Consider the following 23430-nt stretch of genomic DNA (forward strand, 5'->3'; position numbering starts at 1 on the left):
TCAATCATCGCTGCCCGGTTATTAATTTATCACTCATTTTCTTTCGTTTGTTAATAATAAGGAGAAGAAGGCGAACAAGAAAAATGGCTTAGCTGGCCGAAAATGCGACGCTGTTTGCGCACTTCTCTCTGCGGCTTAGAATGGCTTAGCATGAAGTGATATAACACGTGTTAAAATTTCGCTGCGAGTTGTCAACGGGCTGCTGCCTTCCAAAATTTTGCAGCGAGGAGAGAGTCTCGAAATATTTGGTCACAACGAACTCTACATCTTTTCTTTGTGGAAATGCCGCAAATTAACTCTGCAGCATACATATTCTAAGCACCTTTCATAAAACGGCAATCCAAACTCTAATGGTAAGCCTGTATCAGTGCTCCATTTCACGGAAATATTACGTTAATACGTCCGAGAGCTTGGTGGTTAGTCATTTCCGGTTATAAACGAGAAGAGGGCTGTACCTTCGCAAAGAGTGCTTAACGAGCACGCAAGAGGAAGCAGTGCTGGCGAGAAGATGAAGTTGTTCCACGTTGTTTCCCCACCCTGGCAAGAACGTCATCATGTCTACGTATCAATATAACTCGACAACACTAGCGCCAAAATGCAGCGCACAAGATCATGACAGCAGCAGACAACGCTTACGCGAGTTCGAGCTGGTGGTCTGTTGTTGTTCCGTTGTGAAGCGCCCTTTCTTTCGGCGCATATACACGTACCAACGGATCCAAATTACCACTTCACTAATAAATACGCCTCATCGGTCCGTTGGTCTTATTCGATTGACTACAATACCTGTGTATCAAGAGCGCTAACTGCGACATCATTAACTAAAAAAAAAGAAAGATTTCAAAGACAAGCTATTCAAATTCAAAGAGTGTGCACTGTTTTTTATCCCAAGTAGAAGTACAGGCAGGCACGCGACGTTAGTTATAAAAAACACGCCGTTGTGAGTCACCGGGGGAAGACCCAGGTGGTACAACGTCAGGCGGAAAAAATAGCACCCTCACGATCGAGCCTGCCTCGAGCCAGAAGGTTTTTATAATGAGGTTGAGAACGTGGCGCTTCCAACCACACCTCGCCACTAACAGTCTTTTGCAGTTGCTGGGAATCACGACCATAGTAATCCCGCTACTAACTGAGTGCTTCGAGGTTAACTCGGGTTAATTGGTACAAGCACACCGGCGTTCGCATTGCAAATGAACTATTACCGTAAAACATACATAGAATTAATAATTTCAAGCAACGCAATCCGGACCCCTGGATTTCCCACACCGCGATGTTTCTGGCGCACCCGTATCAGTGAAGCTCTTAATGGTGACATCTTTGTTCTTTCTAAAATTGATTACGCAGCGTCAGTATAAGTACTCGTAACAACTGTCCAGTTCAGTCGCTTGCGTATTTATCAGGCATGGTAATGTTCGATTCATCTTGGACTACTGTCGTAACGCCAAACTCTTTGTTATTGAAACCACGTTACACTTTCCAGAGCTTTCAATCAGACAAGGTATATGTCTCATTTACGTATCCAACACGTTATATTTTCCGAAATTCCGAAAGCCTAAGAAAAAGACTTTTCGCCTCCCTCTCACATTTTACTCATCCCCGACCATTGCTTCAAAGTTGTACTACGAAGCAGCAGGTCAAAAATTTAAGTTGACTCATTCAAGCCCAAAACGACCAGATATTGAATCCAACTCCTATCACATGTGAAGTTGTCACCACCAATCCATTGCTTTAAAGTCCGCTGCTGTTACTGATTATTCATTAGCCAAACATTTCATTATATGTCATAAATTTATTAAAACGAGTGGTTGAATATACATTTTTTAATATAGTTGAATACGAATACTTCAAAATACCGGCAAGGAATATCGAATCGAATACAAAATATTTGTTTGCCTCTTAAAATCACATAAAAAGAACCAGAAGGAGGAAATTGAAAAAGAATGTGGAATCTTTTCTTCGCTGCACGTAATCCCGTGTTGCTATACGTAAGTTCGCTCGGTTGGACACCCTGTAAATTAAGAAACGTGTCACACTTATAGTTTGGCCTACAACAAGCACTTTAGGTAGCCAGTACACCACATGCATCGGCTCTCTTTCATAGCAGGCAGGCTCCAGTAATCGCAGCGACCTTATGTTCGGCCCCATTCGAATATTAAGAATAGTCGAATATTATATTCCTTGAATCGAACAATTCGACTAAAAAACTGAACTATCCCGGTTCGTGTTCCAACCTTCTAATATTAGCACATCCCGAACTGTTAACCCACTCCATGCATTAGTGCACCAACCATCCTGATAGTGCACAACTGAAAAGGGAACATTGGAACCGAGTCGAACTTGCAGTTATATCGCCACGTGAGTGTCAATCGCAGTTCTAATAATTCGCATTCGCCGAGCGACTACGTTACCACGTGTAAAATAATATTACGTGGAATTTTTACGTGCCAAAACCACGACAATGTTATGAGGCACAGTTCAGCGGAGGAATTCCGAATTCATTTCGACCAACTGGAGTTCCCCAAGATGCACCCACTGCACGGTACACGAGCAAGTCTAGCAGTCAGCCACCGTCGGAATGCGGCCGCCTCGGCCGGGATTCGATCCCGCGACCTCGAGCTCCGCAGCGCGACGCCATAGTCGCTGAGCACGGAAGGTGCTACCATGGTTATGCGGCCACTGTATCGGGCAACGCTGATTCTTGACCGTCGTCGTTGCCTCCGGAAGGACGGACCCGCCGTGTTCACTTGCAAGCGCGCTAATAGTTGACTGGAATTGGACACCTGTTGTGTCACCGGTTTCTCCACAAACAATAGATTGCCCAATGAGCAAAGGTGAAAACATGAGATGACATGAAAAAAAAACGAGCCGGCAATCAAGTACATTTCATAAACTTGCTTAGACAACATCAGTAAACACAGAAAAACAGCGCAAAAATCAAGCTATAACCTAGGAAGAATGCTGCGGCATAGCAATAACACACAAGGACACACGAAGCGTTAATACAGAGGTGCAATGTCACTTTCAGCAAAGAAGGTTATTAAAGCCTTCAGGGCTGATCGCTGTATTGATGCGTCATCTCAAGGATGTGGTGCTCTTTTTTATTAGTAGTAGTATTAGTATCAGCATTATCGAGATAAAAATAAACAGAGGGGTTGCCGCCGTTTTCTGGCGACGGCTACCCCTTTTCGCGTGATTGATGATATAGGATAGAAAGTTAGGCAAATATAAATGCTGGAATTACGTAATACTAAGAGTGAATATAAGTAAGAGTGAATACCTCTTTGAGAAGTTTTCATTTGCAACGAAGTCCGTGTTCGTGTGCGTGGTGTAATTTTCTCCTAAAGGCATCGTCTTGCTCATAACACGACAAAAGCGTATAAAGCAATGTTGCGGTGTTCTTTTATAATGGGGGAAGTGGAGGGTGGGAGAGGGGGAGAGGGTGTATCTGCCAAATACCAACAACAAGAAATGTGGCGTGACGTTGTTTCATACACTGTTGTCACAGCGTGCGCAAGACGAGGACATTAGGGGAAAGTAATACATTATAGCAGGTGCGTTATCACGAGGAAAAAGCGCAGTTATACGCCTCAGCCTTTCCGGTCGTACATATTTTTTCGTTATAATTGAAAAGTCCCTCTTTTTTTTGTAATGTCTCCTCCATGAGCAACTACCTTAGGCAGCTATCGAGCACGCTATGTCGTCTATATTCTCGTAATGTACGAACAAGCTCAAGTTTCAACCCTTCTTCAACTGCCTTCACTTTTTCTTGGTCGATCCGACTGTCCTCAGTCAACCAATTGTTAAACATGTGCGGTTAGTCGAACAGACGGCCGATGCTTGCGCAAGGCTCGTCATATGGTGGTAATGTCCGGATTCCTAATAAGCCAGCTACTCCTATATATAGTGGGTGGCTTCATAAGGTCCTGCTAAGGGCTAATATTTACGCTAAAATTCTTCCATAGCAATTTCTGGCTTAAGTTTACCAACCACGACATTTACCAATTACTATAATTAAGCTTGTTTTAGCAATCTTCTCATTAATGGATTTATTAGTGATCTCCACATAAACTGTAATGTGTGCTGCTGCTGCAAATTATGTTCTGCCGAAAAAGATAAGAAATTGGCTATATATCTTTATTTCGCAGTTCTGAATAACCGCCGTTCTGAAAAACCATTGACATATTATTATTTCTTTTCATCTCTTTCGCACATCCTAACGAAAGACACACTGCAGGTATACATATTTCTATGATACGTTAATGCTCTTTACATTATGACCACTATATTTGATGGAATAGAGTATGATGCCCAGAAACGTACTTAGAGCCCGCTTACAGCCGTTCTCAGCGACTGCCCTCGCAGAACTGTTTTCTCAAGGTGGCATAGCGTCTCAGCAGGAAGTCTACTTAACACAACAAACGGTCACGAATGCTGACGTAAGGCAGACTTAACATCGATACAATGTGAACTGAGACTTCTTTTTGCTCCCAACAAGAACACATTGTGAAAGGAACGCTCGCTGGACCGTTGTAATCGGCGAACGAATACTGAACGCGCCTCTTGTGGGCCGTGACCTTGTTCTCAACATGAACTTGGCCGAAGGCAAAGCGCGATCAAATGGCTGGCGACCAATAGCATTGTCTCTGCAGTCCATAGACTCCCAACAGTGTGGCTGGAAGGTTTGGACTTGCGTTACTTCTATGACCATTGCTTAGGATGACGATCAGTGGTCAAAGGAACGCAGTCGTAATACTGATGTGCTTGTCACGCTACATTCAGATGGATCCTGAACGTTCTTCTTTTCAAATGTTGATAATCATGATTACTGACTTTTTCCACCCGAGAGGCAAGAGCAGGATTACGAGTGTGAGAGGCGACGGGCTTTAGGAGTTTCACTCTTCTTTTCTACCTTCTTCGAGAAACTTAGCACGCCAGCGATTTTTGAAAGACACGTACCAATCTTGTGCCAACAGAACTCATACACACACACAGACGGGGCAGAACTTGAAACCGCGACCACGTTTGTACTCGGCAGAAGAATGCCGTGTGCAAAAGCGGCGGGTTGGGCGGAACCTGTTTGATGGCATTATTATAGTGTATATTGCAAAAGCCATGTGTTTTACAGGCTCTGTGTTGCGATACAAAGCTTGCAATGAGGCTGTTTCTTACTTTCCCTCAGAGTTTAATATTGCATCAATTCATCAAAGGGACAGAATACAATAAAACCCCGGAATGGTAGTTGGGCGACTTTTCGTTATACGTAATTACATGGGTGTAAAGTAAATGCTAGTGCTCTGAAGCGGCGTGCGCTGTTTCTTATCCAAGGACAAGGGTTCAGCTATATGTGTCTGTATGTTACTGAACCATATAAATGTGATGCAAATGCTTAGGAATCAATCTGAGTCCGCCACGTGGGAAGGGAGCGGTTCAGCGTGAAGCGAATCCGACGGACAGTACAGCGGCGCCTGAACTGGCGTATCTAGCGGTGGGACGTATTGCTACATACCGGAGATCTCGGAGGCTAATGCCTTCTTGGTGTGAGTTGTGTCGCGGTCCCAATATCTGACAGCGGTGTCATAGCTGAGACGCACCAGCGTAATGACGCCTAAGTCACAGCTGGCCGTCGTCGGTGCTCCTTTACTGACGGCTTTTAGAAATTACGTAGCCGGTAAAAAAACAAAGCACGTTGGAAGAAACGCGAGAAGTGCTTATAGGTGGCTAAAGGATGGCGGCCATGACGTCATGGGTGCTTTCGACCTATAACATTTCGACCACCCCCAATACGGCAAAGGCCTAGCCTTGGAGATCGGTTTTCCTAACTCTGAAGGAGCCGGCGCTAATGGATGCTGTGAGGACACCACCCATCCGCTTTCTCGGATTGCCATTTCGCAAAATAATTCGGTTTCGTCTATACGTATTGGAACTGTTGTATATTTTTTTTCGTCCTCAAGGGAAACCAAATGTTATGCTCATGTGAAATGCATCAACGGAATTTTTTGCCTTCATCGAATTGTGTTGCTCGCGATTAGTGGCCCCGAAAACGAACATCATTCAGTCTCTTCACGGATGGCGTCAGCGTTCGAAAGCAAAGTACGCTGCCGGACTGACGCGCGACGGCGACGGCCAGTACATGCGTCTCTGGAAATGTTCCGCACAGCCGGGCTGAAGCGCACAAACCCACGAAAAAACAACGGCGCCTTTTCCTGTCCACTTGTGCGTGAGAAACACCTGCGCATGTGCACCTGTTTCTTGGCTCGGTTCCTGTTCTTTTTTTTTATTATTCGTGCTTCGTTGTCCGCACAGCCGCCTATTCTTCTCCGTGCCTCTTTTTTATTGTTATTATTTTCAAAGTAATGCACCTTCTCCGTGCTGGAACAAGACAATACAGCCAGCAGTGCTGTACGAGGCGGCTATATCATAACAAGACGTCTCACTCCAAACGAGGTAAAATGCTCCTATCTCAGCGATCCACAATATACTGTGACGTAGATGAGTAGTAACTAAGTAAAGGAGTATCATTTGTTGGCGCTGCACGCAAGTTAGTCGAGTTTACGGCCGATGGTGCCAAGGGAGTTTTGTATCTCCAGTCTTCGTGCGTAGTTTTAACAAAAATACAACCAATAAAACACGTGTTGCTGCATGCGTTGCCCTCTATATAGTGTAACCGTGTACCATAGTACTTTGGTGCTATGATCTATCTGTAGGCAGTGTTGAGAAACTACGAGAAAAGAAAGCATGGGAATAAATTGATGAATGACATAAATGGAAAAACAATTAACAACATTTGAAAACAAGATGCCGGTAATAAAGTAGGAGTTCAATGTAATGCTTCTGGGACATACCATTTGTACATGCTGCCTAATGATTTAGCTATCTTATGTGATCTTATATTTCTGTTCAAGTTTAGTTTACAGAGACATGTATATACACGTTGGACATCGTGTATACAGGGTGTCCCAGCTAATTTTAGCCAGAGTTTAAAAAAATATACGAATGACACGTAGCTGGACAGAACCAAGGTAATGTTGCTTGCCGTCGCTTGGCGATACTCAACTTATTATTTTTTCATGCCGCCTAATGAGATCATTAGCCTCAATTCACTAATAAACTTGTCAAATACTATAATTGGATGAAAACTGTCAATAAGAAAATTGTAGAGCGACATGGAAAACTCCCGATACATATTTTTGTTGCTCAATACGTGCTACATAAAGTTTTTCCGAGCGTGAAAGAAGCCCGCAAATGCACGCAAAATTACCGCGCGACTGGCCCCTCGAGGCACTTGGCGTGTATTCGAGGGTTTCTTTCGCGCTCGGAAAAACACTTTTATACGAAGCATATTACTAGAGCTCAACCCAGCTCCTCAGGCGCGGCGGTGTCGCCTTCAATACCACACCCGCCGCGGTTGCTCAGTGGCTATGGTGTTAGGCTGCTGAGCACGAGGTCGCGGGATCGAATCCCGGCCACGGCGGCCGCATTTCGATGGGGGCGAAATGCGAAAACACCCGTGTACTTAGATTTAGGTGCACGTTAAAGAACCCCAGGTGGTCGAAATTTCCGGAGTCCTCCACTACGGCGTGCCTCATAATCAGAAAGTGGTTTTGGCACGTAAAACCCCAAATATTAATTATTATTCAATACCACGTGACACCGTGACGTCACGACAGAGGAGAAACGGGGCTCCAACTCGCGCCGTCGCTCGCGGCGTCGCCTTCAAGGCTGTTTTGTTTTTATGCGAAGCATACTAGCCGCACAACCACGCTCTTCCTTGCTGCGCCGCGCGCGGCCGCGTAGCTACCATATGACGTCATAACAGCTGCAAAGCGGACGCTTAAGCTTCGCCTTCAAGAGTGGAACGCGATGGCGTTCCCGTCGACGCGCCAAGGGGTGTAAGACGATCGGCTACGGCGCAGCGACTACGCGCCCCGCATCGGACGCGGTGAGCGTCGAGCAACGCAGCGTTCGGCGCGACAACGAAATGTGCGCCTGAGCAAGCGACGCACGCCTTAGCCGACGCCGACGACACCGGCTTTTCTGCGACACGAGCTCCTTAACGCTGTCGCGTTAAAATAAAGGCTAGTATGCTTCGCATCCTGGGCTTAACCTTAGCTAAGCCACAGCCATCTTTTATGTAGCACGTATTGAGCAACAAAAAAATGTATCGGGAGTTTTTCATGTCGCTCTACAATTTTCCTATTGACAGTTTTCATCTAATTACAATATTTGAGAAGTTGATCAATTTATTAAGGCTAATTATCCAATTAGGTGGAAGGAAAAACATAATTTGAGTATATTCAAGTGACGGCAAACAACATTATCTTGATTCTGTCCAGCTACGTGTCATTCACATATTTTTAAAACTCTGGCTAAAATCAGCTGGAAAACCCTGTATATGCCACTATGGCCAAGCTCCGCTATTGGTCTGGTTTGTGGACCTCTGTCAAGTTTCAGATCACAAATTTTAACCCCTAAACCCTTCCGACAATACTTCGGGGAAAAATTATCTGCTCTTTTTTCCTGGACAATGTCGCAGAAATAACTCAACTGACTAGCTTTGAAATGAACACTTATGTAATTTTTCGGCTTTGAGATGCGTGCTTATAAGACGCACAGAGCTAATTTATGTGTGGTTCTCTCACGAGACTACTGTAAGGACTGGTGTATAAAAGCACTCGCTGAAAAAGTTAAACGTGTGGAACTTTAAATGAATCCTTCAACTATGTGTGACAAATGAAACCGCCACATTCACGACACCTCACAAGCACACGCATGCATGCCTTGTATTGCATAGAGGGCTTGGTGGACCCGTCGACGGGCGTGAAATATTTCACCACTGGCGATGGATGACGGTCGCGACGATCTCTGCTTTTTTTACTCGTGTAATATAAGATACGTTCCACATCATCATCATCGTCATAGTCGTCATCATAATCGCCGCATCCACCTCCACATGCGTCATCGTCAACATCACCGCACATGAGCTTAAAGAGTGGCAGCTGTTTTCCATTCCATGGGTACACGTGGCATGCCTTGAGTTCTCAGAAGAGGACACGAGCCACCACAACGCGACTGCATCACTGTCTTCATTTCACGTAAGAGGGACAGGCAATGGCAAAAGTCAAAGTTGAGGTCTTTAATGCGCGTATATGTCGCCCTGAAGAAGACGAGTCCACTTGTCGAAACGTTGGCTCCTGCTTTCACCTTGTTCTCGTTTTGCTGATCGTCTTGAATTTCCATCTCCCGCCTTCTCTCTCCTTTCCGTCATTTGGATCTTGCCACACAAGGATTCATCACCAGTGACAGGCTCCCCGCCAAGTGTCCCCACAAAAAGTAAGGTTTTGCAACCGATCATTAAAGCGCTGCAAGCAATTAATCTTCCGTCAGCTATCACAAAGACATATCATGGAATGTGAGATGCCAACGGCCGTTTAATATTTCGCACTGTTCCCCATTTGTCGGTTGCTTTGTTGTTCTGTTTCGCTACAAAATTCTTTAGCACGTCGAATGTCGTCCGGGCACATCCAAGCCAGAGATATCTTATGCTTTTCTGGTTACCATGTACTGCATGTACATGGCATGTACGTACATGCCCTGAGCTGACCTAGGTGCACGAGCACTTTATTTCTTGCATCTTCCAGCCACTGTCGTTTTTAAGTACTTCATCAACTACGCGTTTTTTAAGTAGTAATCACAATCTGGTTGCCGTCGTAGTAATTTGGGCGAGCAAATTAGGCGAGGACGCGAATTCTTGTGCCAGAGGGACACGGGACCATTTCGTTTCATTACAAATCATTCTGAATGTCAATGTGACCGCAAAAAAAAAACACCAAGAAACGACTAAAATCGGCCAATCACACGACTTTTACAAATCATTATATCCTATATGAAGCCATATAGCGCATGGCAAACACGGTGGTACTCACTAACAACTGTGTTACGTTTTAACGCCGCATATTGCGCGCACTGACTTCTCAGAAATGATCACTGTACATGCCCAAAATTCTGGACGATGACCTGAGCAAAGCTGATATCAACTCACTCACGCACTGTTATAATCCTTCGTGCAAAGAATTGTAGAAGAAGCCCATGTATACCACTTCCGGCGCAATACGAAAGCCTTGCAGCGCAATACTAAACTGAGCCTGCGCCGCTACATCCTCGTCAACTCCTCGTTTAATATTCTAAGTATGTTCAAGTATGAAATTCTTATAGTCCGCGTAAAACCCGTTTTAGCTTTCTAAGGTGTGTTAGGGCTCTTGTAAAAACTCGCCGATGTCACACAGGCTCACTGATTTCCTGAAATATCAACAAATGTCATTTGTCCATGGCCACCAGGTTAAAGAGAGTCACTCTCTTTAATTACCCGTTAACTCATGACGAATAGTGCGCAATAACTGTGATATATATAAATATATCGTTCCGATCAGATATACATAAAAAAATTATCACTAAGAAAGTGTAATTCTTCATTAGCAGTCGCTCGTAACAGTTTTGTTCCTGTGTTGGCGAAAATTGTTTGTTACTAGCCATATCAACGAAACCGTTGACGACCCGCTGTGCTTGCGTAGTGGCTCTGGGGTTGCGTTGCTGAGCACGAGGTCACGCGATCAAATCCCGGCCACGGCGACTATATTCTGATGAAGGCGAAATGCAAAAAAAAGAGAAAACGCCCGTGTACCGTGCATTGGGTGCTCGTTAAAGAATCCCAGTCAGTCAAAATTAATCTGAAGGGAATTGCACTACGGCGTGCCTCATAATCGCATTGTGGTTTTTGGCACACAAAACCCCAGTATTCAAAAGCCGTTGATACGGGTCCTTACGAACAGATCTTTCATACTTACTTATTTATTTTATTTATTTATTTCATACACACTGCTAACCTCCCTTTGGAGGCTGTTGCAGGAGATGGGAAAACACATTGCATCAAAGTATGAATGACAAACTTACACACTTGTTAACGGCTTCTTGAAACCTGTCCCTTAATATGTCGACTGAGGTCAACTCTGCTTTCCAGATGTGTGCTTAGAATCATCCCCCCACCATTACGTTAAAAAAAATTATGGGGTTTTACGTGCCAAAACTACTTTCTGATTATGAGGCACGCCGTAGTGTAGGGCTCCGGAAATTTCGACCACCTGGGGTTCTTTAACGTGCACCTAAATCTAAGTACACGGGTGTTTTCGCATTTCGCCCCCATCGAAATGCGGCCGCCGTGGCCGGGATTCGATCCCGCGACCTCATGCTCAGCAGCCTAACACCATAGCCACTGAGCAACCACGGCGGGTCCACCATCACGTTATGCCTGTTTTCCGATTCGTACTGCTTTTTTTTTTTTCGTGCCGGAGCGTGACGCTTGGCCTTCCTCGGCAGGTCGGCCTCAGGGCCCCCATTTCATATGAACATTATAATAAGTTCAGGCCAACAGCTACACGGGAACCCCCAACAGCCTTCTGGCGTCTGAAACCTTACACGTACTTGAATGTCAGCGCATGTGGTCAAGGAACAGCTCCAGTGAAGTTCACAGCTTTAAAGCGAAATAAACTACAAAGAGGTGCTTGTCTGTGGGTGCAGACTATGCTCAAACTATAAGTTATGACAATGGGAGAAGTGAAACGCCACTAGAAAAGAACGTACGCAAAACAAGCTTGAACACTACTAGTCGCATTTATTAAAACGCAGAGAGACCTACTTTGGCAGACTACATTCACAAGCTGCACTCAGTGCGCCCTTCCGCCAAAGAGCCAAAATTACGGCTAGACGGCGAAGTAAGTTTATGGTAGGGTTGACTTGTCTGTCAAGTACGCTCACGTGCGAAGCACATGGCAGTCATCGGCCAAGAATTGACACCGAGAAATTTGTGTTGTTCAACATTCGTCAAAGTCTGCTTTTTATGATATTTATGAAAGTTGTTCACCTGCCGTCTAATGAATTAAGCGTAATACAACTGCTTTAGTGCAAAAGAGGCTTATGCCCCTTTCTTTCAAGAAGTTTTCGATGACGTCAAGAACTTCCTGCAACGCCGATTAAAGCACGTTCGCTTCTTCACTGAACTTCGCATGTTTGTGCATTTTTTAACCATGCTTTCTGTGCATTCCTTGACTCGTGTGTAGAACTTTGTGTTTATTCGTGGTTATCAATTGTCGTCAGTGCTTTGCAGTGCTTCTTGTGAATTACTATGTTCGTGCCAACACGTGCAGTTGCCGCCTAATGGCGCCAACCTCTCCTTTGAAACGTATCACAAAAAGCCACGATTTTTTGGATGGCAGTGATAATGACGTCATACCTAGAGGCATTTCTCGCCCTAATCTTCCGTAATCATCATCATATCTTTGATAAGGTTGCCCACTGTGTCGTCGCAAGTGGATGCACATGGTGGCCTTGCGTAAAAGGGAAAATTTAATCTGCATCGAGGTAGCAATTAATGTGGCAGTTACATCTGTTCTAAACGCGAACAAAAGGCAAGGGCGAGTTTTCACTTGCTTCTTTTTAGTACTCAGCCCTACTAGTTATTCTAGCCAGGTATCCCGCCAACAATGCTCACTGCAGAAAGGTCGGTTGAACGACCATGCATCTAGTATTGCTTTAATCTGTCCTCATCTTGACTCCCATTCTATTGTCTTCCCCTAGCGTTTTTACCCTTGCGCAAAGTATGCTAAAGCGCACTAGCTGAAGCCGACCTATCTGCCTTTGCTTGAATAGAGTTGATCTATCTATCTCTTGGTTTAACACTAAACTGCTGGTAATTCCGAAGTAGTTCCTTTGCTGAAGCATCAGTGCCATCACATAGAACTGATTTTATGCAACTTACGCTGTCAGTCTTAACGTCAGCTCAAACTTTCCTTGTAGTGTTTTTGACACACTGGTCACCTGCGTAAATGGGTCCGCTGTCCTACAGATAGATGTAGTGTAACGAATGGCCACATCTCGTCTCTCTCTTTCGTAGTCACGTGGCACTTTGCGTCCCCCGTGCCCGCCGACTTTCTATTTTCATGAGAACGTCTGCAACGCCGTGCTCGTCCTTCAGTAGTTGCTGTAGCAGGCTAAAAATCCGGCAAGGGAAACTGAACTGCCTAAGCCTAACGTCTCGTGGCGCACTCGCTTCGAGAATGCCAACCTCAGACACTGCCCTTTTCTCGCTTTCAACAGTGGCCAGATGTGCGTGGAAGTTATGTTTACCGACACATCCGCCCCACAAACAGTAGCTTTTGCCGAGCAGGCTTACGTATTCATCTTTGGACACTGTTGTGTCGGCAGCGGCAGGCAAGCGGGGGGCCCCGACCAGCGAACGCGCGGCTAACGCCGGCGCAGTAAAGGAGACGCGTAGCGAACTGCTCCCGTTGAAAACCGGAACGAAGACTCGGCCACCCTCGGCCGTTTATTGCTAATAAAGGGTTCACACGCCAGATGACACCTCCCAATTGGTCCAATGTTCGTCACATGACAGAAGGGGGTGCGCCATCTAGCTAAACAGCTACAAAACATACATGTGCGATGACACATAGATCTGACAGGGGGCGACACTATACTACAGACACGTATCTCTATTCTGTTCTGATCACCATGTTTCGTCGCTCCTCTTGCCCCGCGAAGAGCAACGGCCGTTCGTGAACCACATCGACGATCCTGCTTTTTTTTTCTGCGTATAAACACTTTTCTCTAATCATTCAAAGAAGTAGCCGCTTTCTGACAGCGGTCCCTCCGTGGTATCGTCAAGTGAGAGCTAACGACGCCCAACCAGCATCAGTTGTGTCATAATCCACTCAAGTCCCCTGCGTTTAAATTCATTGCTGCCCAGCCGAGGACATCAACACAATGCTATCAAGTGTGCTATGTGCTCACTTACGCCAAGGTGGGACAAAAACTAAAGGGAACACGTGTGCCGCATCGGGGAGCATAATATGTACTGGTTATGTTGGTGAAATCCAGAACGCATCCCGTGAAACCTTCAAACTGAGAACTCGCTAGCAAATATTACCAAGTAAAATTTGAACACTAGCTTCCTCATAAAGTAATCCTGGCGCGGCTTGCACGAACATTTAATAACGAAAACATTAACGAATTTCAGAACGCGTTCTTGTGCGGACCAGGCGTTGTCTATAAAACATTTAAGAACGCGTTGTTAAGCTCGTTATTATTATCGTTATTAAATGTTCGCGCAAACCGCCCCTGGTTTCAATGCCCATAATTTGTTCCATCCCATATATGTGATCACACACGTGCCTCCTCTCTCTCTTCATCCCTATACCGCTTTTCCCAGTTGCGGGTAGGATACCAGACGAGCGTCTGGTTAACCTCCGTACTTTCCCTCTTATATATATATATATTTATTTATTTATTTATTTATTTATTTATTTATTTATTTATATAGAAGTGACAACATTTAGCGCTACACATACAAGTGGAATCTATCCTTTCACTTGTTCTTTCCTGTCCCGTTTCTGTAAAGGCTCAGGTTTTGGTTGGTCATGTTCTATTGAGAACACTTCTAGAAATGCAGATGTGAAGCATTCGTGGTGCGAGCTAAGTTAGCTTCAGGCGTGCAATGAACAATCAAAACTAACCAACAAACACTTCGGACCTGCTTCTCAAGTAGTGCTCTCAAGCATGGTCGTAAAACTACCTGGTGACTTTACTCCGCCGCCGCAAACCCTACGGTATTCAGGTATTCAAGCGGCTGCGTACTCACGTGATGTAAAGTCTGACGAAACAGTCTGAACGCCACTGCTCTCGTCGCTGATCAGTAAAAGTAGCGGTGTAATGGTGACGCTTTCACCGCCGCTTGTCTGCTATACCATACTGGACTCCTGTCTTGCTGGCGGCTAAAGCCGGTCACCGAATCCTCACGCGCAGATGTTAGCCGGTTCTGTGGCCTTTACACTGTTTTTGACAGACTGCTTCACTACCGCTAAGAAGAGTCCATGTGCCGCAAGTCTGTTCCATTGTTCTGTCGTACCTTGTTTGTGCTAAGGTCCACTTCAAAACCCGCCCTTCAAAAATTATTTTCAAGCATAGCGGTCGCATACAGAATTGATTACACTCCAAGATCTCGTAAACCAAACGATCAGATTCCCAAGTCTGCTGCGTGCGTACACATTCGTGCTAAATCTACTGCGTACAGCGTCCGGACAGCGCCCGTCTGCCACAACTGTTCTTCCGTCCCCTAGCTCTGTCTGCACATATTCACTTCTAGACCCGCTCTTCAGCAAGCGTGCTCGAGAATCACAGTGGCCGCAGTACTCACTTGATGACGTTCCCCGACTTCGCGAGCTCGGTGGTCAGGTTGCCCCAAGCGCGCTGCGTGTTCCACAACTTCGCATTCTCGTCGCCACCGTTGATCACCGAGTCCCGGCGATACTCGATGGTGGAGGCCCTGCGCAACGCCTTCTGCAGTTCCGAGGGTCGCGGAGCCCTCGCGTTGGCGCCGGAGGACCCGCCGGCGGCAGCGTCGTCCGCCGTTTCCGATTCCGGCGGCGTGTCGCCTCCCGGAAGCTGGGTGAGGAAGTCCCGGAAGCCCTTCTCGAAGTCGTGGAAGTCTATCCGTCCGTCGTCGTCGTGGTCCAGGTCCTCGAATATGGCGTCGGCGTCCTGGCTGCTGATGCTGAACCGGTGGCACAGCTTGCGCAGCTCCTCGCGGTCCAGGTATCCCGTGCCCCGAGTGTCGCACGCGCGGAACAGCTGCTCCAGCTGCAGCGTGGCCATCGGGTCGACTGCGGCTGAGGCGCTCGGCAGCGGCGGAGGCACGCTCTCCGCGGATCGCGGCTTGGCCGTTCCGGCTTTTGACGCCAGCGTTCTCGCTAGGAAGTTCTTCTTTTCCCTCCAGTGGGGCCCGGCGGGGGTCAGGATAAGTTCATCTTCGTCGGGCTTGTCTTAATCTGTGTCCAGCTGTGGTCTAGCGCACGCACGTGAGGCCCTCGGAGTCTGCCGGTCGCCTCCCGTCGTTCCACCTGGTGGTCATTCAACTGTGGAAGAGAGCAGAAAGGAGCTGTGTGAGCAGAGAGCTGACCAGAAGGAAAGAAGCTGCGGCCACTCGTTTAGACCACTGCCTTTAAAGCACCGCTGTGCGTACATAAATGGTGATATTAGTGGCTGAGCTTTTTAAAACTGTGTCCTTTTTAAAACCGCCTGTTAAAGCTATCCCATTGGAATGGTGGACTCACATTTGTGCGCTAAGTGCAAGTGTAGAAAGACCATAGATAATCTTCTTTGTCGTTGTTCTCTCCTCAACAAGCAACGCCACACAGCACAGTGTGCCTTGGATAGACTGGACGATAACCCATTTACAGAACCAAAGGTATTGAGAACCTGGCCTCACAGCTCATCAGCTCAGAAATCCATTTGAGCTTTCTACAGTAGCTGAAAGCGACAGCTTTGAATGCCCGACTTAAGATACGGTGCGCCTGACTTGGTGCATGTGAAAGTGCGGTCAAGGCTCGTGCCTTCTCTCTTTCTTTTCCTCCCCCCTCCCAAGTGTTGGGTAGCAAACTGGACAAAGTCTAATTAGCCTCCCTGCCTACATACATACATATATACATACATACATGCACACACGCACACACACACATACATACATACATACATACATACATACATACATACATACATACATACATACATACATACATACATACATACATACATACATACATACATACATACATACATACATACATACATACATACATACATACATACATACATACATACATACATACATACATACATACATACATACATACATACATACATACATACATACATACATACATACATACATACATACATACGTGTGTGTGTGTGTGTGTGTGCGTGTGTGTGTGTGTGTGTGTGTGTGTGTGTGTGTGTGTGTGTGTGTGTGTGTGTGTGTGTGTGTGTGCGCGTGTGTGCGTGTGTGTGGAATTCAATGTGTAGGAGTTCAGTGACTGGTGGCCTGACGACGATTCGATACCGTCACGACAGCGATGGAGGCGACGCTATTGACGATGGCAGCGTAACGCGATGGACACATGGATGGACAAAGCAAACACAGTTTCGAGCGTTTAAGTATTGTCGCGGCAAAAACGGAGCAGAACTGCATCTCCTCTAAAATTTCGCGCTTTCCTACACTTGGTAGCCACCGCTGCGTTTACTGCAAGAAGCAAAGTGACCGAACTCCGCATACACCCCGGCTTGGTTATTCAAGACTGTACGATGCGCTACCCCCCCCCCCCCCCCCGCGCAGTGCGTGCTGTGGTGATATTGACGACACTGAACATTTCATTTGGCTATGCCCGCGGTTCGACACAGAAAGAAAAGCGATGGTCGACAGCCTGCAAAAGAATGGTCTTTCGCGCGGGACCTTTGAAGACGTTGTTTTCCCAGGAGGGCCCGCGGCTACCAGGAAGAGAGTGCAACGACTGCTGATTGCCTTTATGCGAGACGCGGGGCTCATCAACACCCGATAACACAGCCCTCATCTCAATTCAGAAGAGGCTCAGGTGGAACAATTGCCGGCTATGTACGCCAGGCTAACCCCACCTTCTGCAACACCACCACCACCACCACCAAGACCTGGGGATTTTTTTTTTCACTTCACGAACGTTCAAGTTTACATCTCTGGGATTAAATAGCAGTGCTAAGCAGTAGAAGCAACTAGGTAGAACATCAGTGTGACGTCGCAGAAATGACGCACGAACCCAATCACTGTGCAAGCGCACGCAGCTGTTGTGACGGTGTCAGCTCGCAAAGGAATGCGAGTGCATTGTGAGGTTGGAGAGAATAAAAATAAAAATGGGCCAGAAATGTCACTGCTTTCTTAAACTGCATAATTACAGGAATCCGACTGTAACGCCCTTTGCGCACGTGGCGTTAGACACTGACGTCACGGCAACCAGCCGAATGAAATGGAAACGAAAACCACTCATTCGTGCAGCGTTTCTAACAAAGCGAGTGGTATATGCTAGACAACTATAGTGTAGTAGGTTTCGTAATTGGAAATTGTCCTTACTATATATCGTTTTAAAACGAAAATGAGCAAAGCTGATATACATGTATTAGGTGCGAAAATATAGTGATACGTGCATCTATCTTTCCGTAAGGGAATATTTACTGCGCCTTCTGGATTTCTTTTTTTTATTTTATTTTCGTAAGTGCACGATTGTTTTGTTTACTTTTGTAACCTATGTAGAGACTAATCGGATCAGAGTTCCATGATTCAGAATTTTTTTTAATTCGAATATTTAACCAATGGCAACCAATGCACCATTGCATTGACTACTTGATCCACGAATAAATCTCCTCAGGTTGTTAGCATCGGCCCGATATAGCTTACTGCAAGACAAACACCCATCCAAGAGATCTAACTGCCCCTATCTTTCGTAAATCACCTAATAAACCCGAATTTCTATATTTCACGAGTCAGCCTAATTCTTTTCCCTCTTCGGTTGAGGTTTTATATTTATTTAGCACCTATTTCACTACACTGATGGACCATTGGTTATCAACTTTGGGTCACTCGCATAGCTGGCCAGCCTACATCATTCTCTGCTATGTATAACAACATAATCTACTCTGGTTTTGATTCATAATACATACTGATTACGCCTACCAACATCGTTCAATATGTGGCATCAGGTTTCTTTTGTTTTTTTATCTTCTTTTAAATTCAGGGCTTTCATAGTAGTCGCCATGTTTCCAAAATCAAAAAGCAAGAGAGAGAGTGAGAGAGGGGGGGAGGCGGAGGGAGGGGGAGAGTGAAAGCAAGGACAGGAAAGGAAGGGAGGTCAACCAGATGAACACTCGGTTTGCTACCCTACACTGGTGGTGGGGGAAAGGGGAATATAGCTTACAAAAAAGTGAAGCTGCTGGAATAGTTGTTCAAATCGAAGTCCCCGTGAACGTGTTGTGTTTCAAATAGTGGTCAAAATAATTTTGCTGCTTTGAACGTTTTATGTATGCATCGCTCGAACAGAATATATGCTACATTAGTACATCCAAGTCGGCGTCATACGTACGAACCGCCTGGAGGTAGGTTACGAAGCTTCGTCGTGCTGCCAAACGTACGGTTGGCGCCTGAGGTTATCGCCGGCGATAAGCACTGCAGTTTAGAGCACTATACACACAGTGTAGTATCCAACGTGACGTTCAGATGAGTCCGCCCAACGTTCCTTGAGGTTCGTCCCACTTTAACGAACGAAACTCCTTGCGATGTTGCACTTTTTCCCGAGCATCACAACAAAGAGCGTCACACTAAATCTAGCAGGCATCCGCGGCGACAAAAAGCCACCGAATGCACGTAGGCATGTAGAAAGCGGCACCGTCGCCGACGTCAGCTGAAGAGAGGTGTGTTTCGTGCGTCTGCAAGCACACTGGTCACGTGGGGCGCTCACGTAGCCTCTGACGCGTCTCCCCATGCCCCGCCTACTCGGACAACATGTGCGGTGGATGAAGAAATCAAAACACAAAAGAAAGCCAGCTCTTCCCCTCGATCGTCTGTTTTTTTTCGCCAGCACTGCAGCAGGCCTATACCGTTCTTCGTTTTCTTCTTTCCCGTGTGTGCGCGCTCTGCGTCTCTTTGCCCGGCGCAAACCAAATGACGCATAGCTCTCCCACGTGCTTCCACTGTCCCAAGGCCGGCGCGGATTTTGCCGGATGAATCGGCTAGCATTATCAGCGCCGTGCCTGCAGTCGTCACAGCTACCAAAGCTGCGAGTTCAGCACCACTGAAGCGATGGTGTGTTGCGTAACTTGACAGCCATCATCACTTCAACGGTGCTGAACTCACAGCTCTGGTAGCTGTGACGACTGCTGCCATGGCGCTGACAATGCTAGCCAATGCATCCTGCACAGTCCGCGCCGCACACACCCACACACACACACACACACACACACACACATATATATATATATATATATATATATATATATATATATTAGTCATATCATAAGAAGCCAACAAACAGTAGACCATCGCACGCGAAATGCGAAGGTTGTGGGTGCGGTTCCCACCTGCGGCAAGTTGTTTTTCCATCCACTTTGATTTACACTAATGTAGAGAAAAATCAGGCCCCTCGGTTAATTCCTTTCCTTCTCATTTATATATATATATATATATATATATATATATATATATATATATATATATATATATATATATATATATATATATATATATATGGTCTGGGTAACTGCCTGACAGTTAATCAGTTCAGCAGAACAAACAGAATAGGGCATGTGGGGCAGCGTTTGTACGGCGCAACTGAACAGCAGGGCGAAAACAGGAAATAAACGTGACAAAATATAGCGCGGCGGGGGATCGCCTGGTCTGGTCGCCCCGTTCCGTCGCTGCTGTACGATAACGCGAAGTGGCGTGCCTTGTCATTCGAGGACCGAGGTGGCGGCCTGAGTACAAAAAAAAAAAAACATGCCGGAGAAGACATTCGCCACAGGATGAGGCACGTTCTGCTGCCTTGAGTCGGCACATCGTAATGGAATGCCAAGATATTCTCCCAGCAAGGCCCGTAGGAAACGTGCACCTTCCAGAAGCGCTGGCGTTCAAAGCGGATGGAAGAAATACCTTGTCAGAAGTGGAGGAAAGTAAAAGACGTTTGGAGTATATTGGTTGATTAAAAAGAAAAAGCAGCGAAGATATTGACATTTTAGTAGGACGTTTCTGGGGGCTATAGTTGGTTCATAGTTGAAGGGACGTTAAAACTGCGCGAAAAAACGAGGACGAGCGAAATGAAGGCACAACACACCACGAGCGATCGAGTTGTGTGTTCCTCTTGCTTGTCCTCGTTTTTTCACGCAGTTTTATCTTCTCTTCAAGATACTGATAAATTAGAGAATCGTTACAGGCCTAGATAACCGCACAATATTATACATACAGAGATCTTAAGGAATACAGAAAAGATGAAGGAGAGATAGGCAAAATGCCAGACTGCTCTGCATGTATGTAGTACTGATTAGCTCAAGCAGCCTAGCTGACTATGGGCCTCCTACCAGATTCACAGTGTATGCCAGTAGAAATAAGCAAGTCTATGTATTCGGTATTGCAGTTTATATACGAACTGGATAGATCTCCCTGCTGTAAGCAGGCACCGAACGCTTACCGGCTCCCGTTATCCCAGCTGTTATCCGCTATCGGCGACCCAGAGACGCGTGCGAAGCCTGTGTAGCGAGGGGCTGATAGCTGCAGCTGTCGTCGTTGGAAATAGCAGCGGAGGAAAACGGCCAGGTGTGGGAGGCAGCTATGTTGATCTGTAGGTCTCTCTTTCTTTGCGTGTGTGCGTTTTTTTCGCCCCGCTTAAACACTGTCTCCCTTCTACGAACCAGACGAAAGCTCGTATCGCATACCGCGGCCAGTGAACTTGGCTCACTCTACTATAAATAATACGCGAGCAATTTGCTTTTCAATGCCAAATGTTGCAAGCATTGCTGCCTTTGCAAGCCATTGCAGAGTATTCATCAATTACAGAGTTTAGACGGTGCCCGGGACATGATCTGATGCCCACCTGAAAGTCATATACGGCCGCTTACTCGTACACCCGAATGAATGAGTGGAACCCCGTTCATTCCACATTAAAATGCGCCGAAGACGCTGCTCCGAAGCCGAAGACGATCGGCTCAGCGACAGCCACAAGCGTCATGCTTAGCTGCCTACAGGACGTTCGTTAATAAAATGGAGGCAGCCCCGTACACCTGTAGAGAAGCAATACAATTCACCTATTATAGGTACATCGCCGGACGTACCGTAGGTGTTGTCTTTTATTTATTTATTTATTTATTTATTTATTTATTTATTTATTTATTTATTTATTTATTTATTTATCAACATTTCCTCACATCATCTATAACTGAGCCAAAAGAGAAACTTGGAAGGGTCTGAACGCATCTTCCATAAGCGATAGATAAGGAGCATTGTCCAGTTTCCTAACCATTGTACAATTTTAAAAAGTCGCCGGTTCGCACGAAATGCGAAGTATCTATTACGACGGCAGTTTAGTAGACAGCTATACGGAGTAAGGATGGTGGCTTTATTGGCCCTATGAACTTCTAAACATTTGTTTACTAACTAAAGTAACAAGCATGGTGTCACGCTCACACAGCTACACAAACACACCTCGCTCGATGACCGTGGAAACTCGCTGTCATAGCTCTGCAGCGAGGAATCGCGGCAGCAGAAGCGAGTGAATGGACCTGCGTGCTGCCTCTGGCTTCAACACGAACGAAACATCGAAAGCACAAAGCTACCGGCACTAGGCGCACTTTGCCAACATTGCAGATCGCTTTCAAGCATGGAGGAAGGAAACTGAGGAGAGGCCCTAGCCCCTCCGCGCGCTACACTCTAAGAACAGTTTACACCCTTTGGCTTGCCCCTTCTGCCACACAAAAATAATCGTCATCTGCCTTGATGCGTTTCCTTTCTTTATCACTGCAAGCCCGGAACTTTCCAGTGACGAACGGCACGCGCGTTATCAGAAGAGGCACTCCAAAGGGTGTAAACTGTTCTATGCTGATAACGCGCGTGCCGTTCGTTACTGGAAAGTTCCGGGCTCGCAGCGATAAAGAAAGGAAACGCATCAAGGCAGATGACGATTATTTTTGTGTGGCAGAAGGGGCAAGCCAAAGGGTGTAAACTGTTCTTAGAGTGTAGGAGAAACGTGTGGAGGAAATGACGTAGTAGGCTCTCCTTTGTTTTGCTGTTTTTTACTTCCTTGCTGTAGTGGCCCCACCTTTCGGGCCACAATGGCGGCTTTGTTATTGTTCTGTGCGCTCACACGTGTTGCTCCGTAGGATTCGTACAGTGGCAAAGGCGCCGTGCGGGCAGGTTTGCGTTGGTCTCCGTGTTTTGTTGCGCTGCGTTATCTGGACCGTGCTATACCGGATGTTGCTGTGGCCAGGTGGGACACGAGGAACTAAAGTTCGTGAAGTGAACGCGCATGCAACGCTGTACGCAATGTACCACGCCACGGCAATGACAACGGACGAAGGAATATCCGCGGGAAATTTTGCCCTCTTCGGCGGAATCATGCTAACGTGCTAAGGATTGTTTAGTATTGCTGTGGAGCGCGCGGGTCCGAGCAGCACGGTTTCGCGCAGCGCGGCGTGGTTTTGCAAGAAATGTAAACAGGAGAGGTGAGCTGGCCCGATAGGCGGAGCAACGCCATGAGCAACGCCAACTTCCGGCTTCGCTTTCGCTTCACAAAGAGTGACGTCAGGGCCTCTCCTGAGTTTCCTCCCTCCGCGCTTTCAAGATATGGCGCCCGCGCGGCCTCGTCGAAGTAGCAGCCGCCGAAATAGAACGCCAACGCCCCTCCTCCCTCGCCTCCCCGCCACCGTGCCTCGCGCGCGACAGAAGAGGGTGCGCCTTCCACCCTCATGCGCGCGAGACTGAACCGCGATTGTCGGCCGATCCTCGCAAGCTTTCACTCGCGCATACAGCGTGCGGCGACGATG

The 23430-nt window shown here is 46.5% G+C and overlaps 1 protein-coding gene across 5 annotated transcripts in view; it reads right to left on the reverse strand.

Moving 5' to 3' along the window:
* Positions 1 to 23430, reverse strand: part of LOC135903675 (ras and EF-hand domain-containing protein homolog) — a 111449-nt gene that overhangs the window by 61552 nt on the left and 26467 nt on the right. For 4 of the 5 annotated variants that reach the window (XM_065434000.1, XM_065433997.1, XM_065434001.1 and 1 more), the window contains exon 2: positions 15239 to 15956. In XM_065434000.1, coding sequence (XP_065290072.1) covers positions 15239 to 15696 — 458 coding nt within the window. In that variant the 5' untranslated portion in view covers positions 15697 to 15956. Of the gene's footprint in view, positions 1 to 15238; positions 15957 to 18986; positions 19232 to 23430 lie in introns of those variants that run through there. The other variant, XM_065433998.2, reaches the window with a different exon arrangement.

This window comes from Dermacentor albipictus, chromosome 9, assembly GCF_038994185.2.
Source record: "Dermacentor albipictus isolate Rhodes 1998 colony chromosome 9, USDA_Dalb.pri_finalv2, whole genome shotgun sequence".
Lineage (NCBI taxonomy): Eukaryota > Metazoa > Arthropoda > Arachnida > Ixodida > Ixodidae > Dermacentor > Dermacentor albipictus.